Raw genomic sequence first — 15,570 nt, 5'->3', positions numbered from 1 at the left:
ACCCAACCCTCCACCAGACCAGAAAATCAGAAGCCTCCTTACGCGGATGCTCATACAGAAACTAAGTTTATTATTTTTTTCTTCTTAAAAAAAAAAAAAAAAGAAAAAAAGAAAAAAACTCATTGTAGAGAAGCCCCTCCCCCTTCCCCTAAGGGTGGGGGGCTGTGAAAGATAGCTGGGGAAATCAAGTACAAGGGGGTGGGGACAAAGACTATCTTGCCACCCTTAACACTGCCCAGCCATGTGGGGTGGAAGGGAAGGGGATATGTGAAGAGCCCCGTTTCCATGACAACCAGTTGCCTACCCCCTACTTTGGTGGAAAGAAGGGAGAAGGCCCCTATGTCTCCCTGGAGGATTCCCCCCTCAAAAGACTTCAAGTAGTGGTTAACAGAGTCAGGCCTGGTCATGGAGGGAGAGGGGCCATGGCAGAAAGCCTAGGTGAAGGGGGGCAGCCCACTCACGTCTTGGCTTTACGGCCTCTGTGACTAATGGTAGGGCCAGCCAAGTGGGAAGGGGCGCTGCTGCGCAAGATACGCTGGTCCCCTTGGTTGGTGGCCCCACCAAGCCGGCGGGGGCCAGGCCGGCGCCGTGGGGTCCCATCCCCTTCCTCCTCCTCACCTGAGGCTTCAGCCTCAGACTCCTCTACTGAACCCTCAGGCCCCAGGGGACTTGGGGGCTGCAGGCGGCTCCGCTTTGCCAGCCCAGGACCACAGCCAACTGGGGCCCCTGCCCGTTTGCGAGGCACCTTCTCAGTCTCTAGTGGGGGCACTAGAGACCCTGGACGCAGCCGGGTCGAACGCAGTTTTGGAGCCAATGAGACCACGGGAGGTGTCAATTCTAACCCGCCTGGCCCACTATCCGCTAAATCCAGATCATCCTGAATTACAGCCACTACCATGGACCCTTCACTCTTTCGTCCCCTCATTCCTTCTGCTTCAAGACGTAAGCGGGCCAGGCGGGTGAGGGGGCGGCTTCCATCCTCATCAGATGAACTACCCTCACTCTCCCCCTGGCCCTGGGGTTGCCGCTGCTTCCCCAATCCACAGCTCTCAAGGACAGGAGAGCTGTCGCGGTCCAAGACAGGGAGCTGGCTGGGCCGAGGTGACGGTGGATTCTTGGGAGGTCGGCCCCGCTTCCGCTTGGGTGGGGATGTTGAAATGGTGAGAGTGGTGACAGTGTTGGCGACAGTAGCAGTGGGACAGGCTAGGAGTGGTGGGAGCGGTGGCAGGGGTGGCGGTATCGGGAGTGGCTGTGTCCGGCTCTCTAAGCTGCCATCCCCTGGAGAGGAAATGGTCCCAGGAATGGGCAAATCTCGGGCCTTAGGGGGCCGCCCACGCCTTCTTTTCTCCACAGGTGATAGGATGACAGGCTCGGGTCTATGAACTGGCTGGGGTCCAAGAGGCTGGGGCCCAGGAATAAGCTGGGGTGCCAGGACAGGCTCTGCAACAATAAGGGTCTCAGCCCCAGGGACTGAGTCAGTCCCACTGGTTTTTCCCTTAGAGGTGGATGAAGGTGCCTCATCCACCCCTCGCCCAGCATCTGCTGGAGACCTGTTCTTCTTGGGGGGCCTCCCCCTGCGACGTTTCACAGCAGGAGGGGTGATGGCAAGTAGTGCCCCTTCTCCATTTTCTGGGCTGCCCCCACCAGTCAGCCCCAGCTCAATGTGACGGCGAGCTATGAAGGGCTGCTGGGTTGGGGTGGGCAGTGTGGATGGGGGAGCAGCTTCACAGGGACCACTGGTGGGAGGTGAGGATTCTGGCCCCGACATGCTGCGGGTAGATGGGCTTCCCGGGCTGGCACCAGTCTCAGAGACCCCAGGCACTAGGGTGCTGGCAGTTCCCCGCTGCTGTCGCCGTCGCCTCACCAGTTCCTTTTCCTCTACCACAGTCACTAGCCGTCCTGGCAGCTTGCGAAGCACTTTGGGACCTGGAGGCTGCCCTGGCCGACCAGCCCCCTGACCCCTAATTTCTACATCGGCACTGGTGCGACGCCGAGGGGGCCGGGCAGGCGAAGGACCCTCAGGTGTGGAGGTGGCCGAGGATGAGGTTGACGGGGCTGCGGCCTCAGCTGAAACAAGTTCCTGTGGTTTCTCTGGGGTAGACGTTGGGGTCTGGGCTTCCACCAGCTCTTCTGAGTTCTTGTCAGCCTCCAGTGGCTCCTGAAGTAGCTCATCAGATGCTGCTGAGGGTGGGAGCTCCAGCCTATTGCTCTCACTCAGACACGTGGCCACTTCCTCACCATCAGGCAGCACTGAGAGGATGGTCGCCTCAGCAGGCTCGGGCACCTCCTGCTCTTGACCGTTGGGGACGCTGCCAGCTGCCAGGTTTGGGCTAGGTGCAGAAGAGGTGAGAGAAAGGTTCTTCTCTGACATAGGCAGGATCTCAACAGCAACTGGCAACAGATCCTTAGGGGGCACAAGAGTAATTGGGGAAGTCTCGGAACTGGCCATATCAGCCAGCTCCAGGGACTCAGTAGATGCCATTGCTTGTGCACACAGCTCTGCCTCAGGCCCCATGCCCAAGGGGAGGTTGGTGACTGGTGGGGAAATGGGCACAGAAGGTAGACCAAGCAAGAGAGGGGAGGAAGGAGTTAAGAGAGAAGTTTGGGCTGGAGGTGGGGTATGAGCTGGTGGAGGGGTACAGGCAGGAGGAGGGGTACAGGCAGAAGAACAAGAAGGAGGAATCTGTGCAGAAGGAAGAGGGGGAGAAGGCAAGATATGGACAGGAAGCATGGTTATTGGATTTGGGGCTGAAATGGGGATTGGGGCAGAGATTGGGGCAGGGACTGGGGCAGGAATTGCAGCAGGAGCTGAAGCTGGAGTGGGTCGAGGCCTAGGCGCTGGCCGGGGAACTCGGTCCCTGGCAGGGCTGCAGCGGGGGGGTGTGGAGGTGCTGCGGGGGTGATGCGTGGATGTGACAGGAGTGTGGTTTGCCCCTTGAGTTTCAGCCCGGGCTCCACGAAGACGCTCACTGACGCGAGTCCCTGGCCTTTCGGGGGCCTTGGCCTTCTTACTGCGCCGGTGGCTGCCTCCACCAGTCCCACAGGAAACCTCATCCCCAGCCCCTGGCCCCTCCTCCTCCTCCTGGGGTAGGCGGAACACCTCCTCCTTCGCTTGGTCCAGGTCCTTGCGGGCAGCTTCCACTTGCTCCTACCAAAAACAGAGCCCAATGAGTGGTCAGAGGGAGGCAAGAGGCATGGGGAGTGGGTGGAAAGCAGCCACTTTCCACTTCTATCCCCACCCCCATACTCACTTCTGCCTGCTTGAGCTCCTCTCGGCTCACCTCCTCCAGTGAGGCTTCCAGGAATTTCATGGCATAGCGCTCAATGGGGGTCAGCTGTGGGGAAGAGCAGCGATGATGAACATAGGGACCTGGTGCCCAGGGCCCATCACCCTTGATTATTTTCACCAGAGAAGACAGAAAGAAGGTCGCAGAGTCCAGAGGAAGGAGTTGTGGAGGGTGAGGTTGAGAACTAGTGGATCCAACACAGACCTGTTCTACAAGGGCAGCAATTTCCTGCTCAGCCCGGGACATCTCCTCATCTTCAGCCCCAGGCCGACCAGCCTCCTCTCCGTCAGCAGCAGGAAACCCATCATTCTCATTGAATTCTGCAAGCTCAGCCACCTGTTCAGCCTTGGCCTGGGTGGCCGCACGGATATCCTCTTCATCCTCTGCCCGACACAATGCCTATGAGGGTGTGGGGAAGAATAACCATGAGAATTAAAGAACTTTACATCCTGTGATTTGATTCTGGCAAATGTTTGAGGCCACGTTTACACCAAACCAGATTTACATCAGAACTCAACTCTCTTCTGGGCCCCCAAAATTACCAAAGCAACACAGTGGTCCACAAAGAATGGAACAGATTCAACCAGGAGAGCCACCAGGGACAAAATAACTGTTTTAGAGACCTCTAGTTCCACTTACTTTCCATTCAAGTAAGCCTCAAATCTCTTTAAAAAAGCAATCCCAGAAGTGGTGAATACAAAATAATCCACAATTCTTTTTTGCGCTGAGATGCCTCATGACAACAGGTTAACATATGATCATTCCCCTGAGATGAATATCCAGGGAGATCACAGCAAAGTCACTGAGGGAAGTAGCCTAGAGCATGAGAGGAAGGCACTTGGTAGGGGAAAATTTCTCCATGATAATCCACATCTACAGTTCCCAAACATCTGTCTACTTCTGAAAAAATACAAATGCCCAGACCTCACCACTCAAAATCATGATTTAAGTAGACTGTGAGATGGGACTCAGGAATCAATCTTTTTCAAAGCCTTCCAAGTGATTCCAGTATGCATTAATGTTTGGGAAATGAGAGTTTTACACCATATACAAAGCACTTCTTACATCCACTATGCTATTTAACCTTCAGTTACTTCCTTCTAATTTAGCATTTCAGAAAAGTCGGAAGTGAGGCTCAGAAGATTAAATGGATGTGGCTTAATGAACACTATTAAGAAGCACTGTTGGGGCTTCCCTGGTGGTGCAGTGGTTGAGAGTCCACCTGCCGATGGAGGGGACACGGGTTCGTGCCCCGGTCCGGGAGGATCCCACGTGCCGCGGAGCGGCTGGGCCCGTGAGCCATGGCCGCTGAGCCTGCGTGTCCGGAGCCTGTGCTCCGCAACGGGAGAGGCCACAACAGTGACAGGCCCGCGTACCGCAAAAAAAAAAAAAAAAAAAAAAAAAAAGAAGCACTGTTGGAGCTCAAACCTAGAACCGTGGACTCCATATCCTGTGTTCTATCTATGAAATCATGTGAACCAATAAACAATCTACTCACAACTATCAAAGGCCAACTGTAATCTGGGAAGCAGCAGAAATAGTTCTTTCCCCTTGGACAAACTCAAAAGACTGAGAGACAACACACACTACAACCATTAGCTCTACTCTAGGGACTGCCCACTCTTTTTCTGCGGCGGGATCTTTGTTCCCCGACCAGGGATCGAACCCGTGCCCCCTGCAGTGGAAGCACAGAGTCTTAACCACTGGATGGCCAGTGAAGTCCCTGCCCACTCTTTTTTCACCTGCTCCAGGATATGGGTCTGCTTGCTGGCCACAGTCTCTTCCTCATCTTCAGGGGCAGAGGGTATAGATGAGCCAGATGGTTCCTCCAGAGGCATATCAAACAGCTCTCGGATGGTCTGCTTTGGAAAGAACATATGAAAAGTGTCAGAGCCAACGGAATGTTGGTCCCAGATCTATAGCTATGAAGCTGATAGCTCTTAGTAGTATCAGAAGCACCACTAGTTGAAGAGGCAGATCTGTGGAGGCCAAAGCATCCTTTTTAATAAGCAGTAGTAACTCCTACAGGCATAGCAGTTCTCTCTTGCACAGACTGGAAGATCTTAGTACCTGTTTAAAATAGGCTGTGGTGAAGTTGCCTCCCTCAATGGCCATGTCTCCCAACATTCTCTTCTGGTTTGCCTTTTTTAGGATGTTCTCTTCCACTGTCCGTTCACTGATAAGCCTAGGGGGTGATAAAGGACATGTATAAACAGCCAAATACATCAGTAAAACCCTATTAGCAAAGGGAAAGTAAGGTAAGGGGAGACTAGGCAATACCTATATATGTGGACATCTCGGGTCTGGCCAATTCGGTGACAGCGATCCTGGGCCTGAGCATCCATGGTAGGATTCCAGTCGCTGTCATAAAAAACAACAGTGTCTGCCCCCGTCAGGTTCACGCCCACACCCCCACTCCGAGTTGAAAGGATGAAGCAGAATATGCGTTTGTCTGCATTGAATCGTTCCATCAAGGCCTAGAGGAAAAGGAAAAAAAGATAGTATTGGGAGACATATCCCCAAAAACACACCAAGGCTTAGTGGGGGCCCCTCCTGGGACTCTGAACCCTGGAAAAAGGAGACAGAGCTGAGGCGAGCCTCTAAGGGCCAGAGATGCCTGGGTTACCTGTCTCTGTTCAACTCTAGTAGACCCATCCAGACGCAAGTAGAGGTGGCCATGGTAGGTGAGAAACTGTTCCAACACATCCAGCATTCGGGTCATCTGGGTGAATATGAGCACCCGGTGGCCCTCCGCCTTGAGCTGTCGCAACAGCACTGCCAACGTTTGCAACTTTCCTAAAGAGATATGAAGGGGTACAGGGAGCTAGCTATAAACTGGAGTGGGAAAAACACAGCACTGGAAGCCTGTGTAGTTGAAAGATCAAGTTTTACGCCAGGGTTTCGATCAACCCAGGGGAATCAAAAATATTTAACTTTATATATTTTCTTCTCTTAAGGGTTCTTCCTCTTCAGTCTGCTCCTGTCTTGGATCTGACTTCTTTCAGTGTAACTAGGGGCAGGGTAATACAGACCCTCAGGGGGAAAAAAGAAATCCTCAATGGTGTATGAGCAAGAAAAGACCTTCAAGTACTACACTGAGTTATACCAGCTGCAGCACAAGCCATTCACAAGATAAACATCAACAAATCCATTGATGTCATAGCTCACTTGGATGGAAGGTCACTGAGATAAGAACCAGAGAGGCAGGATCTTATGAGGTTATCTAGTTTAACCTCCCATCAAACACGAAAATAGTGATTCAATCAGTTTGAACACTTTTAACAAAGACTTTCAATTCACCTATTCTGAATGGTTTCAAATGTTATAAAATTATCTTTTTACTAAAATATTTATTGAACACATATTAATAAAAATTCTGCTGACTTTCTTATGTTCTAAGACATTTAAGAAATCTGCAAACATATTACTATAGAAATCTACAAACATATTACTATAGAAATACCTGTGCACAGTTGTGGCAGAAACTATTCGCTACTGTCCAACAGCCATTCTCGGTTAACAGAACCCGATTAATCCTATGGACACCTGGCAGAGATCCCTTGATACCCACGGAAGGCGCACGCCAAACCAACCCCAGAAAATGAATCATTATTGTTCTAAATAAGCCACAGTTCCTTTTTCCCGTTGTCAGTGATTACTCTAAGGATGGGCATATGGCCCAATCTGAGCCAATGAATTTTGAATCGAAGTCAACTGGGAGGGCTTTCTTTCCCAGAAAAAAATGAAAGACTTGCGAGTGTTTTATTTCAACCCCTTGCTTCCTGCCTGGAGCACTGGTGTGCTCCCTGGAGTTATAGCAGCCATCTTAAGACCATGAAGAAATAACCATGAGAATAAAAAGATAAAAGCTAAGGATAGTAGGTAAGGTCCCGGGTCCATGAAGATACCACTAAGCTGCTGAACCAGCCATATACCACCATTCTCGGCATTTCTCATTTAGTAAACAATAAATGATCTTGTGGTTTAAGTCACTGTTGGTTGGTTTTCTGTTACCTGCAGCCAAATTTCTTCTAACCAATAAGATTCTATTCAAAAGGCAAGCATCCTTGTTCAAATCTTTCCCCAAAACAAAATCTACTATTTACTTTTTTTTTTTTTGGCCACCTGGCTTACGAGATCTTAATTCCCCAACCAGGGATGGAACCTGTGCCCTCAGCAGTGAAAGCGTGGAGTCCTACCACTGGACCATCAGGGAATTCCCCAAAATCTACTATTTACTGTGCAGTCTTATACCACCACACACCTTTCCCCATAAATCTGAAAACTCCACGCTGTGCTATGTCATTTGCCATTGTATCCCAAATGATGTAACATGTTCACAAAATAATCACTGAATAAATGAGTTAGCAAACATTTTCAACTTTCATCAAAGTCAAATTCATGAATGCCAAGAATCTATCATGAGGCCTACATTTCTTCATCTCACCCAGAAGCATAACCTAAAAGACTATCTGATGTTTAATGAAATCCACAGAGACCTTATGTACAGCATCCCTTTGATGTAACAGTCTTCAGGCTAAGACAAGAAAAGAGGTCAAGAGACCCTCACTGGCCGAAGAACTCACCGCAATCATACTGGATAAGCCTCAGGTCAGGAAACTGGGTACGCATGTTACACACAATACGGTGCAAAGGACGAGCCCGGGGCCAGAGCTCACGAGCCAATTGCTCCTGGAAGGCTGCCTGACGAGGGGCCCGCCAAGGAGGTGGGTGGCAGGCGTGCAAGGAAGGGGGAGGTGCCTCCACAGGAGGCATGACAAAGATGAACCTGTAAAAAGAAGGCAAGCAGTATAAAATATGGAACTCTGAATGGCCCCAGAAGTTAGCACCTTTACCAGCCCTAACCACTATATCCACTCAGAGGCCCCAAGACCCACTTCCCATTAGCACTTAGCCCTGCCAACCTCTCAATGATTTCTGACAGCTGGTCTAGTCGTTGCTGGGGAAACAGTACAGCCTGGCGGGCAGCCTCGGTATAAGTCCAAAAGGTGGGGTGGCTGGGGCCAGGAGAACGAGGGCCGATGGGGCTGGCAACAGGTTGGGGCAGGGTACAGAAATCCAAGACTTCAGTCCCATACACGGGTGCCAGGGCCCCATGAGCCTCACTAAGTTGGAAAATCCGTTCCAGGCGTTCAGACCGCTGCTGCTTCCGCTTTTCCTCCAGAGAGTCCTGAGGATAAGAGGAGAAAAACACAGAAAAAGTGATCAGCGTCCTTATAGAAAATCTGGCAGTTCCTCCCAGAATTAAACATAATCTGTGGAAACCATAAGATTCAACAATACACTATTTTGGTTCTTCCAAATTGTCAATAATGGGAGTTATTCTTTTCCCAATGTTAAATGAAATAACTTCTCCACAAAAGAAAACTGATCTTCCCTGTATGCTACCAAAGCAGGTGCCTGAATGTTCAAAATTAAGATCCGTATGTTTGACAAACTTATAGAATGGATGATTTGCGTGAGTTTTCCCATGTAACACTTAAATCCAGAATATCCAAGTTAATTTATCTTCTTGCAGTAGATCCAAAACAATTATTAAAATCCCTCCTCAAATCACTGACCAGGATACAGAGAGGCTAATCAAATCCATGGCAGGTTTTTGTCCAAGGTCAGACTGGAATGGGGTGGGATGGGAACAGCTAACCAGACATCTAGGTAACCCCGAGAGAGAAAAGGGGAGTGCCCTGGCTGACAGGATACCTGTATGACTTTGACCCAATCCTTTCCCATCTTTGTGCTTCCAGTTTCACAGGCTATAAAACCACCTAACTCTTTTGTAGCACTTATCACACTTGTAGTTTTACATGTATAGGATTCTTTGATTAACATCTTCTACCCACTAAACTGTAAGCCCCTCACTGTAATCATCCAGTATCCAACTCAGTATCTGGCACAAAGTAGGCTTTCAATAAATATGTTATTAGAATGAACAAATAATGAAGGAGACTGGACCCTACAAGATGGTCCTGAAAAAAAGCAGTGTCCCAAATCTCCCTTCCTGACTGCTACCTTAAGCTTGACCTCTTGGCTCCTGGTGGTCTAATAAGTGAGGAAGGAAAGCATCCTAGCAGAGGGAAAAATCATTAAGGCCAGCTCTCATTAAGTAGCAGCAAAGGAGACAATATTTGCAAATCATCTACCTGAAAAAGGACTTGTATCAAGAATAAAGAACTCTTACAACTCAATAACAAAAAGGAAAAGAATAAAATAACCCAATTAAAAAAGGGAAAGGATCTGAATAGACATTTCTTCAAAGAAGATATACAAATGGCTAACAACCACTGAAAAGATGCTCAACATCATTAGCCATCAGAAAAATGCAAATCAAAACCACAAAAGGGACTTCCCTGGTGGTGCAGTGGATAAGACTCTACTCTGTGCCCCCAATACAGGAGGCCCGGGTTCGATCCCTGGTCAGGGAACTAGATCCCACATGCATACCTCAACTAAGCGTTCGCATGCCACAACTAAGGAGCTGGCGAGCTGCAACTGCAGTGCCCTGGAGCTGCAACTAAGGAGCCCCCCGCTGCAACTAAGGCCCGGCGCAACCAAATAAATAAATATTTAAAAACCACAGGATACCACTTCAAACCCACTAGGATGGCTATAATCAAAAAAGACAAATAATAACAAGTTTTTGGCAAAGATGTAGACAACCTGGAACCCTCACAAGCGCTGGTGGGAATGTAAAATGGTACAGCCACTTTGGAAAACAGTTTGTCAGTTCCTCGAACAAACATAGTTACCATAACCCAGTTAATTCCACTCCTAAATTTACATCCAATATAACCGAACATATATGAAAAGATACAAAATCTTATACATGAATGTTCACAGCAGCATTATTCATAACAGCCAAAAAGAAGAAACAAACCAAATGTCCCCCAATCAACTGATGAATAGATATATAAAATGTGGTATATTCATACAATGGCATATTATTCAACAATTTTTAAAAAATGAAGTACTGATATATATACATATATATATGTCAGTTATAGCATAACATGGATGAACCTCAAAAATATTAAGTAAAAGAAGCCAGTCACAAAAAACCGTATATGACTCCATAAGTAAATCTACAGATACAAGTTACTTAGAGCTAGGAGGGATGGAAAGGTCAGGGATGATGGTTAAGGGTGTGGGGTTTCTTTTTTTTTAGGGCAATGAAAATGTTCTAAAGTTGATTGTTGTCATGGTTGCATAACTCTGTGAATATACTAAAAGCCAATGAACTGTATGGTTTAAATAGGTGAACTGTATGGTATGTGATTTATATCTCAAACTGTTTAAAGAAAAAGTATCAAGAAGCTGCTACCTACTTGCAGAGCAATGAAAATTTAACACAGACCATGGGGTTGCACCCTTGGGCTAGGATCTAGGCTCTCCTCTCTCTACTTCCAAAAAGCCAGACCAACCTGGCAGCATTAGAGAAAGACCAAAGGTGGAAGCAAGTGGCAAAGATGGGAGGGTGGGGGACTGGGGCCGAGAATAAGCAGCTCTATTATCAGAGTGAGAAAAAGACAAGAGGGCCTGGAAGGACTCACTAGATCTTTCTCATTATTGGGTCCTGGGTTACTTACTCTGAGTTGCAACTTTTATTTAACCAAATATATATACAACTATATATATGATAGAAAAAAATGGCTACCAGAAAGCTCCTGAAGGGACAGAGTTCTCTTTATTTCCCACTTAATCACCATGGAGGTAAAAAACTACAGCAAATGACCGTCAAAGTCAAACGCTCATGATCTTTAGGGAACTGTATTCCGTGGTGTCCTTTCTCCCCTAGAAGTTCAAATACTTAATGGTGACAGTTTTAGCAACTGAGAAAAATCCTCCTGTCTCTGAGGACTGCCTCTTGTGGGGAAGAAGAGAAAGCAATGGAGCCAGCACATCTGTGTTCTCACAAGTTGTATAAATTTTAAAACATCATTTAGTAGGCTAGTTTCATCTGTAAAATGGGGCAATTAGATGCCAACACTAACTCAAAACAGTAAGAAAGAACCAAAGAGACCAAATGTAACAAGAAAGCCTTGAACACATCAGTGATTAATAGTTTTAAAAGCACATTATGTCCTCAATTACTTCCTCTGTGAAAAGTAGGACATGGATTATTCTTCCCATTTTACAAATAAGAGTAAAGGCCCAGGGAAGGGCTTTGTCCAGTGACATTCAAGTATTAGGTCCACAAAACTAGGCTTCGTAATTTACCAAGATAAAGGTGACATTATTTTGTTCCATCCACTCTGTAGCAACACTCCAAAGAAATTCAATTTCCTGTTCCCTCTCCTTTGAGGCAGTAAAACTTACCAGATAGAAAGGGGAACGAGGTGGTGGTGGGGGCTGGCGTCGAGGTCGGGGACCACTGAACGAGGTAGCAGTGGAGGGAGGGCTGGGGGGACCAGAGCGTAATGTCAGTGTCTCAGGCTCATCCTTGGAAACAGGCAGCCGGGATACCATGGTGACAGGCAAGGGAGCGGCACCGGTTGCCGAAACCACGAGGGAAGATGCCTGGGAAGCTGGGGCCTGTGTTGAGGCTGGGGCCAGTGCCAGAGTCTGAGCTGCCGCTGGGCCCAAGGTGGGCACCGGCACTGGGGCAGGGCTCAAGGTCAGTGTTTGCACTGAAGCTGGGGCCAGGAGTGAAGCAGATGACGACACTGTAGCCAAAGTCAGTGTGTGAGCTGGGGCCGGGCCCATTGGAGAAACTGGAGGCAGAGGGGGTGCTGGAGCCAAAGACAGCGTCTGAGATGGACACAGTGGTGGTCCCGGTGCCAAAGACAGTGTCTGGGCTGGAGCTGGTACTAGGGATGCTGCTGGAGTCAATGACAATGTCTGAGCTGGAAAAGAACCTTGGGGGTTCCCAGTTCCCAAAGACAGTGTCTGAGATGGAGACGATCCGCCAAGAGTGGATGCTAAAGCTGGGGGTAAAGCCAGTGTCTGCGTAGAAGCCGGACTCGGGAGAGGTGATGGAACCGGGGCTGGTACCATAGTTTGAGCTGATGATGGAACCAACACAGGAGCTGGGGCTGGCACCAGCGAGGAAGCTGAGGCTAAAGGAGTTCCTGGAGTAGATGATGAAGCCAGAAGTGGAACCGAAGTCTGCGATGGAGCCAGTACAGGAGTAGGACCTAGTGATGAAGCCAGGACTGGAAGAGGAGCCAGAGAAGGAGCTGGAGAAGGAGCCAGGATTGCTGTCTGTGGAGCCACCATGGGAGCCAGAGAGGTGGCTAGAGCCTGAGATGCAGTAGGTGCTGGAGCCAAAAGGGAAGCCTGAGCTGGAGCTTGATTTGATGCTGCCGGAAAAGGACTGGCCAGAGCAGAAGCTGGCACCAGGACAGGTGAACATGCTGGGGCCACGGCTGAGTTCAACCCTGGAACATGTGAAGAGGCTGGAGCCAACAACAGAGGGTGACCAGGTGCCTGAGATGGGGACAGGGATGGAGTTGTGGCCAAACCTAGAGTCAAGGCTGACGCTGATGGAGAAGTCCCAACTGGTGCCAAAGAGGGAGGTCCAGGAGCCGCTGCCAGTGTTGGAGTCACATTAGTCAACAGAGCTGGGCCTGAAGCCGAAACAGGCAAGGGGGCTGAGATGGGGATGGTGAGTGGAGCTGAGGCTGGGGACGGAGGCGTTGTGCAGACAGAGATGGGGAGTGAAGATGATACTGGAACTGGGACTGTAGAAGACACAGGACTAGCAAGGGGAGAGGAGTTGGGAACTGGCATTGGAGAAGAGGCTGGCCCAGGTAGTGAGGATGGCACGGGGAGAGGAGAAGAGATGGTCAAGGGAGCAGCTCCGGGTGCTGAAGCTGTGGAGACAGAGGATAAGTTAGCCCCCAAATTCTTTTCTTGCTCCTTCTATTACCCTGTCCCACCCCTTCCCTTACCCCCAAGCTTCACCTGTTTCCCAGAAGACCTTCACTCCCACACCATGAGATCAAAGATTCAAGGAATCTAACAATTCAACATTTCCTTTCCCTCCAAAGTTCCAACTTATGTATCTTGGAATTAGGCAAGGGCTCAGCAGACCATTTTGGGGGCTAATGCAAATCAGTATACTGATAACGAAAGGATCTATTGTGACTTAGAAACCCTCTGGGCCACCTTATCTCCATTCCTGACAAAAATTTATGGCCTCAGCCACCTGAACTCACCACTGACTTCAGGCGTAGGACTGTGGACCAGCTTGAGAAGTGGCCTCACCAGAGTGGATGTGGGTATGGGAGCCCGGGCAGTACCCAGAGCAGGTGTGGGTAGCCGGCCAGGGGTTAATGTGGGGCGTGGAGTCAACACAGCTGGAAGCCCAGAGCTCGGAGGCCGGGGTGCTGGGGCCAACGGAGGAACAGGAGTCAGTCCATCCCGAGGGGCCTGTCTCACTACAATCTTCACCACGCCTGTATTATTCACCATGGTTGGTGGCACTGCAAGAGGAAGCTAGATTGAGGGGAAGGTAGAAAAGAAACAAGAGACCCAAAGGATGGAAGAAGTCCAAGGGCAGGAGAGGGTAGCAGACAGATATCAGAGATACTGGCAAAGGAAAACAACACTGAGGGAAGGCTAGACAGACAGTAGCCCAGGGCATGCCTGGAAGGACCAAGGCCAGCAGGGCTAAGTAAGTAGGAAGGCCAGAAGCCTCACCCTGGTTAGCAGCAAGCGGAAGGCTGAGGCCAGTGGGGGCAGGGGTGGTGCTGGGGGTCGAAGAAGGCAGCACAGAGACAGGGGTAGGGCCAGGGGTCGGGGCCACGGCCTGGATGAGGGCCACATGGGCAGGCTGGCTGATGAGGTGGTGCTGCCCCCCTGCTGACACCAGGTGCACCACATTCCCTGGGTTAAGGGAAGAGAGAAAGAAAGAAAGAAGCAGCTATCAGCCGGAGGAGGGCAGAGGCAAGAGAAGAGAGAAAGAACGAAGAGGGAATAACTTCTCCAGAATAAACTCATACCTATCTTGATCAAAAGACCCCCTCCAACCATTCCCCTTGGCCCCACCCACCAAAAGGTAAGGAAAGAAACATAAAGGCTGACATCTGAAAAGAGCCACAAAAACAAAGGGACAAAGAGGAGGAGGAAAAAGGCAGGACAGGGGGTGGGTTTTACCTACTTTGCAGCGGGCGGGGCTGCCCCACAGCAAGCTGGCGCACCTGCGCACCAGTCAAAGTCAGCTTGTTGCCCTGGATTTGGAAGGTGAGAGGTTTGCTTCCCCCTGTACTAGCCACTGGCCGCTGTGCCAGTGAGGCTAACTGCCCGATGCTGACCACTTCACCTGCTATGAATAAAGAAGAGGCTTAATGTACATGGGGCTCACTCTGCTCAAACTCACTTCACAGACCTTCATGAGGCACAAGTCTCCAGTTTCTCCAACCCTCCCCCTCAACTTACCATGTTCCAATAAGCTTAGCCTCCACCTACAGCCTTTGAGCTTCTGACATGCTACTCCTTCCAATCCCACCTGTTTGCTTTGCAATCTCCTTTACATCCTCTAACAGCTTTCCACCATACTGAGCTAATCACCACCTGCCTCCTCTACACTGCCCTTTTACCCCAAATAATTTTCTACTGCTAGGCTTACCACTATTTATTCATCTATGGATCATCTCCCCAACTAGAGACTGTGAACTACTTGAGGGCTCTTACTTGATTATGAATTACCAATGCCTGGCAAAATACCTAATATATGTTAGCCACCATGATACACTCATGGTCCTGAGCTTTTCCTCTCCAGCTCCATGGCATGTAGGCTTTCCTCCCATCTCAAGTCCTTCACCCTCACAGAGCCCTGGGAACTTACAGGGCAGGCGAGCTTGCATATCGGGAGACAGGATGAGGCGCTGTGGAGCAGGAGTAGGAGCTGGCACTGCCGTGGTGGGAGCCGTGGCTGTGGTGGTACAGGTGGTGGTGACAGCAGCAGAAGGGAAGGTATAGCCCGGTGGCACGGTAAGGGGCTTCAACAGGCTGGAGGAGCCTGGGGGCGGGGCAGGGCTCAGGCGAACAGGAGCAGGTGGGGCTGGCTTCAAGGATAGGGTTGGCGTGGGAGGCCGTGAGGTCCCACTCAAGACCCCCAGAGGGGATGGCATCACTGTAAACACAAAGCAAACACCTGTCAGATATACCTTGACTAAAGCCTCAGCCTGGTCCTAGAAACCTCCATACATAACCCCTTGTAGCCCATCAAACACCACACCCCTGTCTCCAACCCAGCTCCTCAAACACTAATTTCATTACTTCTCCCCCAATCTGAACAATCTGCCTGAAGTATCCCCCAGCA

General features: G+C 49.8%; 1 protein-coding gene across 1 annotated transcript in view; it reads right to left on the bottom strand.

Annotated features, from left to right (window-relative positions):
* Positions 1 to 47: 47 nt before the first annotated feature.
* Positions 48 to 15,570, bottom strand: part of SRCAP (Snf2 related CREBBP activator protein) — a 32,443-nt gene continuing 16,920 nt past the window's right edge. The window contains exons 21-33 of the mRNA XM_060032086.1: positions 15,094 to 15,381; positions 14,407 to 14,571; positions 13,463 to 13,729; positions 11,622 to 13,117; positions 8,213 to 8,478; positions 7,874 to 8,076; positions 5,914 to 6,083; positions 5,568 to 5,764; positions 5,358 to 5,472; positions 5,030 to 5,149; positions 3,492 to 3,686; positions 3,252 to 3,335; positions 48 to 3,148 (exon numbers count right to left, since the gene is read on the bottom strand). Coding sequence (XP_059888069.1) covers positions 458 to 3,148; positions 3,252 to 3,335; positions 3,492 to 3,686; positions 5,030 to 5,149; positions 5,358 to 5,472; positions 5,568 to 5,764; positions 5,914 to 6,083; positions 7,874 to 8,076; positions 8,213 to 8,478; positions 11,622 to 13,117; positions 13,463 to 13,729; positions 14,407 to 14,571; positions 15,094 to 15,381 — 6,257 coding nt within the window. The 3' untranslated portion in view covers positions 48 to 457. The remainder of the gene's footprint in view (positions 3,149 to 3,251; positions 3,336 to 3,491; positions 3,687 to 5,029; positions 5,150 to 5,357; positions 5,473 to 5,567; positions 5,765 to 5,913; positions 6,084 to 7,873; positions 8,077 to 8,212; positions 8,479 to 11,621; positions 13,118 to 13,462; positions 13,730 to 14,406; positions 14,572 to 15,093; positions 15,382 to 15,570) is intronic.

The sequence above is a fragment of the Delphinus delphis genome, chromosome 15 (assembly GCF_949987515.2).
Source record: "Delphinus delphis chromosome 15, mDelDel1.2, whole genome shotgun sequence".
Lineage (NCBI taxonomy): Eukaryota > Metazoa > Chordata > Mammalia > Artiodactyla > Delphinidae > Delphinus > Delphinus delphis.
The sequence above is the reverse complement of the archived record's forward strand: the minus strand, read 5'-3'. Positions and strand labels throughout refer to the sequence as shown.